The following is an 11,211-nucleotide window of genomic DNA, read 5'->3' on the forward strand; positions in this document are numbered from 1 at the left end:
TGGAGGCTGTGGCCTGAGCACCTCATTCTTCTCGGCAGTGAAACCGCTGGCATCATCTTCAACACCCCCTCCAGTCATGATCCCCCTATCTCGCCCCCGCCCACCGTTGGCCAAACCTCTCAGTTCTGCCTCTGCCCCTTTTCCACAGGGAAGCAGTTGGCACAGTGGGAAAGTTTTAAACAGTGTGAGACGTGATTAGACCTTTCTCTTCCACTGTGAATTACATCACTGGCAGAAAAATGCCGAAAACGTAAAGTCTGGTATAATGCACACATGTAAAGTAAACAGCCACGTGCCCATCACCTGGGTGAAGAGACAATGTTGCTGGGACCCCAGAAGCAGCCCCCGCCCCCTGTTGTTTTTTGAGGTAATTGCTTTTATTTTCTTTGTAGTTTTATCATTTGCTCTCTTACCTCCTATGCACGCAGACCGCTGTAGATTGCCGTGTGGTTGGAGAAAGGATGGAATGGAAGACAAAGGCCTCTGTGCCCCCTACCCTGACCCCCTTCCTCCAGGGAGGGATGGAGCTGGGCCCTGGGGGGGTCTGTGTGCTCAGGGAGGGTCCTGGAGGGCGTGACTTGGCTGCCCCCATCTGGGTTCTCCAGCCAGACAGCTGGCCCAGGCTTGGCCTCCTCTGTGCCGATGGCTCCTCATGGGAATCAAGACTTTTGGGTGTGACTTTTCAGGGTCCTACTCACTGCTCCAGGGAGGCCCCTCAACTTCCCGGAGCAGGAGGCAGGAGAGGTCGAAATTCGGATTCCTCTGGGAAAATGGAGTTAGGATGGGAGACACCAAGGCCACAGGTCAGGAAATAAGTGGGATCAGCTCTTTGAACACAGATCTGTCGGCTCTCAGTCTGGTTCTCGTCTCTGCCTGTGGCAGGGTCCCGTGTCCCCCCTCCGTGTAACAAGTCGGTCTGGGGTCAAGAAGAGAGATGTTCTGTGGTCCTCAGAAGCCCCCAGCACCCTCAGACCCCTGGGGAGCCGAGGCAGAAGAACTTGAACAGGCCACAAGGTGGTGCCAAATACCAGGCTTTCACATTATTTTTCACTTTTAGACCAGAAAGGGCATCCCTGATGTCCTGAGTAAGCTCTGCCTGGGTCCCAGACATGGGACTGAGACCCGCCAAACGGGACAGAAGAGCCGCTCGCACCAGCCAGACCTTGGTTGGGGAGCAGGAGTGGGGCTGGGGGAGGGTTCCTCAACTTTCCCCAAACCTGCCAAAGAAGGAAGGCAGGGATGGCTAAGGCTGCAGGGCCCCAGACTGGGGTCCAAAGGGGCCAAGGGTCTGAGACCAGGGTTGGCACTGAGACCAGGCAGGGCAGGGGGTCTCCAGGGCTCCCCTCCTCATCCCTTCGCTGGCCTAAAGCCTCTGTCCTGCTCACTCCCTCTCCCCCTTCTTTGAGAAAGCTCCAGCCAACTTCGTTCCTTCTTGGGCTGGGACAAACCAAAGGTGATGCAGTAATGGTGGCCATCAGGTAGGGGCCGCACAAGCCGCAGAGCAGTAGAGGGAGCAGAGGGCTAGACTACCCCAGGGCCCTGATGAGCAGCCTGGGGCTGGGCCCGCCTTCCTCCTCCCATTCACACCCCTCCCAGTAGAGATTATCTGGGCCTGGTCTGCGCAGCCTGAGGGCCCTCCTCTCAGCGAGGTCATCTCAGCCGGGCTGGACGTCTCCCTCCACCTGCACCATGGACGACACTCTGCTCCTGAACGTGGAGGGGGTCAAGAAAACCATTCTGCACGGGGGCACGGGGGAGCTCCCAAACTTCATCACCGGATCCCGGGTGAGTGAGACCCACCCCCAAGACTAGACGGGGGTGCCCTTGGTGACCTTCTGCATTCTGGCTGTGCCCAGTGGCCCCGCAAACAGCTTTCAGCTTTGCCAAAAAACGGCCAGCCAGGTCCTTCCTGGATCATCAACCCCGGGGCATCTGGGAAGCTCTGAGTTGTGCCCATCCACCAGGCATTTTTGATACTTTGCAAATTAAGCTTCAGCATGGGGTGAAGGGAGGGCTTTGGGAATTTTCTGGAGCCCCAAGCATTGAGTGAGAAGGAAGGGCCCTCAGGCGTTGTGGTGTTTGTCCACAAATTCTCTCTGGATGATGGAGGGGCTGGGTCTGTGGCCTCGGATCTAGGGCTTATTTAAGGAAGGACTTGCTGACCTGCCGAGTTGTGAGATGGGGTCCTTTAGGAGGGAGTGGGGTCCTTGTCCCTGGGGGAGTCCAGGCGGGGGTGGGGATGCTCTGGGAGTGGGATTGGGTGAGCTGACCCCTGAGGGCAGCCCTGGGAGTCAGTGACAGGGGGTGGCTTCTGCTGGGCCTTGCCAGGTGTTGTCTAGACTGCAGTCCACTCTCTTGGTGACCAGGTGACCTTTCATTTCCGCACCATGAAATGTGATGAGGAGCGGACGGTGATAGATGACAGCAAGCAGGTGGGCCAGCCTATGCACATTATCATTGGGAACATGTTCAAGCTGGAGGTCTGGGAAATCCTGCTGACGTCCATGCGGGTCAGCGAGGTGGCCGAGTTCTGGTGCGACACCATCGTAAGTAGGCCATGCTGGCCCATTCCTTGGGTTTACCTTCTACAGCAGCCTCCAGCCCACTTCCAGGGCTGCTGTGTTTCAGCAAAGTGGGGGTGAAACAAGACTCTGCAAGGTGCATCCTGCACCCTCCCCCCGCCCTCCGCCCCTGTCAGAGGGAGCCGGATCCCCCAAGAGAACAAGCCCCTAAAGTGACAGTCAGGGTCGCAGCTGGCTGGTGGGATCCGGGGGCCTGGTGGGAGTGAGCTGCCCACCCACCGTCCTCACTTTTTGTGCAGGGTTATTAGACCCTGAAGACTTTTGGCCACTGGTCACTTTTCTTCCCTCCTCCCCACTCCTACCAACATTGCAAAGCTGTTTTCGCATTTATTCGCTCTTACAAATCACCAGCACAAGTCAGCCTCCTTGTTCTGTGGCCCAGATGGAGATGGCAACACTCCCCTTTAAACAGACATTTCTTTTGGAAACTTTCAAGCACATGCAAACGTCGACACAAGTGTACAGAACTTTCAGGTACCCCTCACCCAACGCCGGCCCCAATCTGCCCCCCCCAAGTCTTGTTTCATCCACCGCCATCACTCCCTTCCTCACCCCGCGTGGTTAAAGCACATTTCAGACACTGTAGCGTTTCAACTGTAAATACTTTATCTCTAAAAAGAAAGATATTAAAAAACACCATAACCTCAGTATCATTATTACATCCTTGAAAAACAGCAATAATTTCTCAATGCCAACTAATATCCAGCCACTGTTCCAATTTCTCCAGTGGTCTCCTCATTTATTCTTTGTGGTTGGGTTTGTTCAGATCAGGATCCGAAGTCCAGAGAGAGCGCTTTGTGGATCTGTCTCTCGAGTCTCTTGTCATCTCTGGCTTCTCCCTCCCTTTTTCCTTGATGTGAATTTGTTGAAGGACCTGGGTCACTTGTCCTGTGGAAGTCGCCACATTCTGATTTCGTTGGTTGCTTCGCCATGGAATTGTCCGACATGCTCCTCTACCCCCCATTTCCTATAAGTCGGGCTGTGTGCTGCTCCCTGGGAGCCACCCCCGTTTCCTCACCTCTCTCATTGATGGATGGGGCTCAAGGGTTGTCAATCCAGCCCTTACAATTTTTTTTAGAGACTAACTCTCTTGTTTTACTGATGAGGAAATGTGAGACCCAGAGGAGGAAAGTAACTTTCTCTGGGTCAAACAAGTTAAGGGACAGGATCAGGTGGGGCCCCTGGTCCCCTCACTCCTTATCCAGTGTCTGTTTCTCTTCACAATGTCTGATAGACTCAGGCTGCAACGCCGTCTTCTCCCGCCAGGGGACCCCATCCAGGGCATCACTCATTTCTTTACTTCGCAGATATTAGTCGAGCATCTTTCCTTTGTCTCAGTCTCTGTTATTCTTCATCCTGATGCTTTAAATTTTTAAAAAGATGTTTTATTTTTAACAATCCAAGTCTTCGGAATATCGACTTCTCTGCGGTTTCAGTTTGTTTAAAATGATATCTATTGACCTTGCTTACGATGAGGAGCTTCTGTACATTTTAGACCCGCATGCACCGGTAATTTGGGCCACAAGTTAAACAAGGCTTCCTCACCAACAAGAACCCCTTCTCCACAGGCTGCACGTCGGCTCACATGGGAGAGCTGTGTGCACAGAGGGCTGTCAATAAATTCTTGATTGGTTGATTGATTTGTTGTTTGCAAAACCACAAGCTGCTGCTATTCCCGCGATGTGGCCATGACTGTTTTCTTCCCTCGGTGTCTGTGTTTTTTTTGACCACATCCATAGTGACATGGGTGCACTGCCCATCTCCTGGGCTGGTTAACTTATGGCACAATGACTGTTGGTTTTTTCAATAGCCCCCACCTCTCCTCCCAGCCCACAGCTGCTGTGATGGTGCGCGTGCATGTGCACACACACACACACACACACACACACTTTCCAGAGTCTTTTGTCTCCCTACACATCCACCTTTTACGCAACCTCTATCCATCCATGCGTTCAGGCATCAATTCATCCATCTTTCCCTTCAACCAATATTATTTGTAATCCGGTCTTCCATCACTAAGCATCCACCCATCTCTATCTATCTATCTATCTGAAAACTTTCACTGGGCACCAGATTTGGCCTGTGCTGGGTGTTAGGAAAGAACAAAGTCCCCATCTCTCAAGGAGCTTAAATTCTGGAGGAGGAGCAGACAGCTAAGCAGTTACAATGCAGGGCAGCCACTGCCTTGACAGAAATAAGGGAGGGCAGAGTGCTTTAGGGCCACAGGAGAGGGGCAACTAACTGCATTAGGAACTTAGGGGAACTTCTTCATGAAGACGACACTGGGCTGGGTCTTGACGGATGAATAGGAGTTCATCAGACCTCGAAGTGGGAGGGAGGAGGTAGCGTCCAGGCCAGGAAGTGTGGGAAGGCTTGGCATGTTTCCTTTAGTTTGCCCCTTCTCCTCTGAGGGGCCCTGTCCACTTCACAGTCTGAGGTTTGGAAAGACTGAGGCATCAGTTGGACAGTTAGGTCTATATGACAAAGGACACAGCAAGGCCTGGCTTCCCCAAGCGATGGCTGCTGGTCACTCCCTGCAGAGCCCTCTGCCTGGACGGTCCTCACCGGGTTACCTTGAAGTTTAGGTCTCTGCAGGGCAGGGGGCTGCCTCCCTCCCTCCCTCCCTCCCCTTCCCCTAAACCAGAGAGGCAGCTCTGGGAGCTCCCGCCCTGGAATGCTCTCCTCCTTGTCCCCCACCCCTCCCCAGGGGGGCCTCTGGTCTCTATGTGGGACTTTTTGCTCGTGCCCAGTCCTGTGAGGCCAGGGGGTACAAACTCAGATCCCACAAAGGGTCAGGACCCTGGCCACTGGAGATCATCTGGTCCATCCAAGGGGGACAGCAGCTCTCAGCTCCCTGACAGCTGCCATGTGACAGCCGAGGCCCCGCGTGGCTGGATGGGCTGAGCTTTTGAGACAAGCCAGAAATCTTCATTAGCATGTGAACTCATTCACTGTTTAAACATTGGCAACTAATTAACAAAAAACCCCACAATGTGAAGGATGAAACAAAATCAGGCTGCGAGCTGATTAGGGCCCACTGCTCACCAGTTTGCCACCTCCAGTCTAGATCCAGCCCCTTGAACAGAACCAGGCTCTGGCCCTGACATCCCAGAGAGGGGCAGTGGTCCTGGGCTCCCGCTGCCCCAGCCATAGCCCCAGTGCACTGAGCGAGTCCCAAGGGCGGGAGTCTAGCTCCGCAGAGACCGCATGTGACTCTGGCTGCCCCATCAGCCTGCAGCCGGGGAAGCAGGCCTCCAGGGCAGGCCCAGAGCTGAGACCTCCACACTCCGCACACCCCTTCCTCCCTCTGACAGGCTGCCTGGAGGATGCGGGCCTCTGGACCAGTCCTGCTCCTCCCTCTGGCCTTTATCTTCCTTCCTGGATTTCTTCCCACTCCTGCTGGCATCCTGCAGCCCACCATGCTGACCAGCGACCCTGGTGGTACGAGGGTGGCAGGGGTCTAGCGGGAGAAGGCCTTTGTCTGAGGTCATGCCCAAGCAGCTGCCTGGCCCTGGGGTCTGCAGCTCACGACATGCTGCAGGGACAAGGGCCCGCCGAGCTGGGCGCTGCCATGTCAGGGCCGGGAGTGCCCCTCCTTGCAGCAAGCTATCCCGGGGGCATCTTCCCCCCTTCCTCCAGCCTTAATCCCAACAGGCTTAACTGCCATCTGGTCATCTCTCTCATAAAGAGGCTAAGGCGTTCAGGCTAATCCTGGCTGCTGGGGGTCACCTTCAGCCCCAAGCTGGTGACGTGGAGGCCAAGCTGGACCACGTCTGCCCTTTACTTTCCTAACAGTGTGTCTTTACTGGAGTTGCCGTGTGGGAGCCTGAGATGGGCCATCCCAGCCCAAGGACGGAGGTTCTCCGGGACTGTCTCTGGGCCTTCCTTCCCGGCTTGCAGATGGGGAAGCTGAGGCCCCGTGTGGCACAGGCCTTGCCTGAGGCCACCCGGCCGATTTCCCCAGGCCTCCTGCCCCCCAAGGGCGCCAAGCCCAGCTCCCAATGCTGGGTGAGGCTTTGAAGAGCCAGACTCATATCCCCACCATCTCACTGAATCCCCACAATGGCCTGACTACTGGACAGGTGCAGCAGAGGGGACCGCAGCTCAGGGAGGGGCGGGGAGTGGGACTCATTGCTAATCAGCAGCACAGTCAGGACGCAAACCCGGCCCGCTTGGACCCCAGAGCCCTGCTCCTTCCACTGCTCTCCACACTCCCCTCCCTGCAAGTCACAGGCTTCTTGGACCTAGGGTCTCCTTGTCCACGGAGACATGTGGAAAAATACACTAGAGCCCACCAAAAGGGCCAAGAAGAGGCAGCATGGCACTGTGGCTAGAGTGTGGACTCCAGAGCTGGGTTTGAATCCCAGGTTCGTTACTTCCCAGCTGTGTGACCTTAAGCAAGTTACTTAACCTCTCTGGGCTCTGGTTTCCTCATCTGTAAAATGGGGATACTAGCGGTGCCTCTCTCGTTGGGTCATCTTGAGGACTGAAGGAGCTAACAGAAGTGGAGCCCTTTGCCTGCACACAGTCAACCTCAGCCATTAGTGGGAGTGTGTTGGGGGCAATAAGTAGTAACAGCCGTGGGGCAGGCATGGGGGGGGGGGTAGCAGGATTCGTGCTGTGGGGGCTCAGAGCGGGGGCTCTCTGTGGCCCAGCGAGCTCGGAGCAGACAGCCCAGACGCCGTCCATCCTTCCTCCCCCACAGCACACAGGGGTCTACCCCATCCTGTCCCGGAGCCTGCGGCAGCTGGCGGAGGGCAAGGACCCCACCGGGTGGCACGTGCACACGTGCGGGCTGGCCAACATGTTCGCCTACCACACGCTGGGCTACGAGGACCTGGACGAGCTGCAGAAGGAGCCGCAGCCGCTCATCTTCGTGATCGAGCTGCTGCAGGTGTGGCCCGGGGGTCGGGGGTCGGGGCCAGCCTCGGGGAGCGCCCGGGGTCAGCGGGCGTCACCTGTGCCTGGACGTCACCCAGTTTCTCAGAGAACAACAGAGGGCGCACAAACCACAGGAGAGCTGGAATCCAACCCCACTTCGGTGCCCCCAAAAAAGTCCTCTACTTTTTCAGGGGAAAAGCCCACTGGGGACCAACTTTTTAAATGTCATTTCTTTCCATTCTGGAGGCATTTTGCTTCTATCGGTTATCTACTTCCATTTTTGTTTTGAAAATTTTAGCATTATATCTTCATCCCCCATCCCTGTGGTTTGTGGGTTCAGACCTGGTTCTCCAAGAGAGAGAGAGGCTGCAAGGAACTCTCCACCCCTCTCACTCGTAACCTCAGAGTGACTGGTGTCTGGGGGGTGGGGGTGGGAGAGGGTCAAGCCCAGGTCAGGACTCCGCTTACAGCCAAGGAGGTTCAGCCTGAGGGCTCCGTGGGTGATTACAAGTAAATAAGAGAAGTGCATCAGCAAAGGGCCAGCTCGAACAGTTGTGCGGTATGTACACTGCACAAGAGCATCACCTTTCAGGTGCTCATTACAGACGATGTGTATTTGTACTTTTATAAGGACAGTTCTCCAGCAGATGGCAACACAGTGTCTTGTTCTAATGGAATGAGTATCGTGATGAGTTTGTGAATACTGGAAGTGAAGTGTGTTGACAAAGGGGGTGCCTTTCCTAACTTGCACAGAGGCGCTAATTTAGGGTAGGGCCCTGGGGGCCCCCCAAACAGTCACACGTATTGGACCAGCAAGCATGATTCTGCCGGCTGGACCCCACGGTGGAAAGTGCAGGCTGACTTCAGCGAGCTGTCCCCGGGGGGCCACTTTCTCTGGTCCCTCCCTGGTGGGGTGCAGGCGCCCGGGGTCCCTGCCTCCCTGACCTGCAGCTCTCGCGCCAGGTTGAGGCCCCGAGCGAGTACCAGAGGGAGACCTGGAACCTGAGTAACGCAGAGAAGATGCAGGCGGTTCCCCTCCTGCACGGGGAGGGGAACCGGCTCTTCAAGCTGGGCCGCTACGAGGCCGCCTCTGCCAAGTACCAGGAAGCCATCGTCTGCCTCCGGAACCTGCAGACCAAGGTGGGGGCCGCCCGCCGGCAGGGGGCACCGTGTGGGGCGCAGTCCGCGGCCTGAGCTCACGGCCGGCCTTTCTCCATCGGGCAGGAGAAGCCCTGGGAGGTGCAGTGGCTGAAGCTGGAGAAGATGATCAACACGCTCATCCTCAACTACTGCCAGTGCCTGCTGAAAAAGGAGGAGTACTACGAGGTGCTGGAGCACACGAGCGACATCCTCCGGCACCACCCAGGTGGGCTCGCCCGGGGAGGGATGCAGGGCCGGACCGGGGCGCAGAGTCACCTGCACAGACCTCCGTGCTCTTCTCCTCTGACCTGACAAAGCACCAAACCTTGCCTCCGCCCAGCAGGATATCCCCAAACCCGTACCCGGATCCCGGGGGATGGATGAGCCGTGCTCGCGGTGGGAGGCATGCTAGTTTAATGTCTCTTAGGACGACTCTATCAGCAGCTCCCCAACCTGTCATTGCGTGGAGAGTAAATAGATTTTTGTTAAAAAAGGCAGGCAATCGATACAGAGAGTAGTATCAACGCATACTAGTATCTGTGATGCGTGGATGTGGCAATGTTTGTGGAGACGGTGTTTGAACAGGATTCACAACATCAAACACGATGCAGCGGGCGCTAAATTCTCCCCATCTGTCGTCTCATTTAATCCTCACAATCACCGTATGCGACAGGTGCTGGGAGAGTCCCCAAAGCTTCCACAACTTGGGGAGCCTCTATAAGAAAAAGAATAAAAGTTACGAATCTAAAGTTAGCTACAGGGTCTTGGAAGGGTCCCTGTGCAAGGGCGACCCCTGCCGTTGCTACTATCATCCCCATCTTGCAGTGGAGGACACGGCTCAGGAGGCAAGGCCAGGTTAAGGATCGTGGTCAAGGTTAAGGGTTTGCTGCTGGTGAGGCCCGGCAGGGAGGGGCTGCCTCTGGGGCTGGGCGCCGGGTCCAGCCCATCCTCCCCGCAGGCATCGTGAAAGCCTACTACCTGCGGGCCCGGGCTCACGCGGAGGTGTGGAACGAGGCAGAGGCCAAGGCGGACCTGGAGAAAGTGCTGGAGCTGGAGCCGTCCATGCGGAAGGCCGTGCACAGGGAGCTGAGGCTGCTGGAGGGCCGCCTGGAGGAGAAGCGCGAGGAGGAGCGGCTGCGCTGCAGGAACATGCTGGGCTAGGGGCCCGCCTCCTCGCCCCGCCCCCAAGACTCCACTCTCCACCCCCCGCCCCGCCCCGCCCCGCCCCCAAGTCTCCACTCTCCCCCCGCCCCCCTCCCCCCGCCCCCGAGTCTCCACTCCCCCCCACCACCCCCCGCCACCGCCCTTCATGGTCTCCCCGCCCTCTCCACCGCCCTCCACCGCCCTCCACCGCCCTCCGCCAACCTCCCCTGTCCCCGCCTCCCACCCCGGCACCCACCACCACACAGACCCCTCCGCATCCACCGGACAGCAGGCACTGGGCCCCAGCAGATGGATGGCCTGGCCATTTCCGGTTCAGTTGGCCAGGATTTGGGTGTCACTTTTTAAAATTTAAAATAGTTTTAAATCAAAAAAATACGGGCCCGTGGTGAAAAAAACCCCAAAGGGCACAGAAGAGCTTGTGAATAACAGCAAAATTTCCTGCCCTTCTTTGTCCATTCCTCACCCCAGAGCTAGCAGTTTTAACTGACTCTGTTTTTCACTCTTTTGGTAGTTTTCTTTCTCTCTCTCCAAATGATACGTTTAAATCACGATTTCTGCACGCGTCGTTTTTGCCCCGTGTCAAGGGAAACGGAGGTTTATTTAACGCTTTGATGCTTCCTCTTCCCTTCCGTCTCCTGCTCCCAATTTTGGCTACTTATATTTTTGGTTCTTGGCTTGGTTATTTTTGTAACTTTGCACACTTTGTCTAGAAGTCTCTATTCCATTGACGTTCGTCGGTTCAGCGACTCCTCCGCGGAGGACGATGGTGACAGCGCTGGGACCCCTCCCTCCACCTCCCACTTCCTCCCACCTCGCGGTCTGATGTATCTTTGCTTTTCCATCACCCCACCTTGTTCTGCTTGTAGCCAAAATTAAGTCTTCGGTGCTTTGTCTGTAGGTTGACCCTAAAATTTGAAATCAATAAACAGCATTTACACGCATATGGCGGCATGGGCGTGTTTCCCTGCAGGCCCTGCGCAGCGCTGGAATTGCATTTCTTTATCTGCGCTTCCAAATTCATGACCCCTGGGCCACCAGGAGGAGGCTATTCCTGGCACCAGGAGTGGTGGTGGGTATTTTAACGTGGGAGTGTTTTAGTTTTTCTCATCTCCCGTCTTTTGCAGCACTGGGAGATTTGAGGTTTAAGCCCTCCCGCCGTGGAGGAAAGAGTTAATTCTGGGCTGATTTGGGCCGGGGTCTAACGGGCCATCCAGGCATATGGTGAGAACCAGGAAGAGATCTTAGAGGAGGTCACAGGAAGGGGACATTCTGATCTTCAGAAGCAGAAAGGGAGGAGGGTCCTGAGGCTGGAAAGGGTGCCCTGAGCTGAGGGTGAAGGGGGGGGGGGGCTGAGGGAGGAGGACAGGGGGACCGTCGCCTCTCCTGACCGCCCTGGGAGGGAGGCCTGCACGGGGTCGAGCAGCTGAGGTGCAAGGTGGCTCAG

General features: G+C 56.2%; 1 protein-coding gene across 1 annotated transcript; it reads left to right on the plus strand.

Annotated features, from left to right (window-relative positions):
- The first annotated feature begins 1,616 nt into the window (after window positions 1-1,616).
- AIPL1 (aryl hydrocarbon receptor interacting protein like 1) lies at window positions 1,617-10,708 on the plus strand. The gene is made up of 6 exons (XM_023653309.2): window positions 1,617-1,785; window positions 2,367-2,546; window positions 7,288-7,476; window positions 8,427-8,603; window positions 8,688-8,829; window positions 9,562-10,708. Exons 1-6 carry the CDS (start codon window positions 1,690-1,692, stop codon window positions 9,762-9,764), a joined length of 987 nt encoding a protein of 328 aa, XP_023509077.1. The 5' UTR covers window positions 1,617-1,689; the 3' UTR covers window positions 9,765-10,708.
- Window positions 10,709-11,211: the final 503 nt, after the last annotated feature.

This window comes from Equus caballus, chromosome 11, assembly GCF_041296265.1.
Source record: "Equus caballus isolate H_3958 breed thoroughbred chromosome 11, TB-T2T, whole genome shotgun sequence".
NCBI lineage: Eukaryota > Metazoa > Chordata > Mammalia > Perissodactyla > Equidae > Equus > Equus caballus.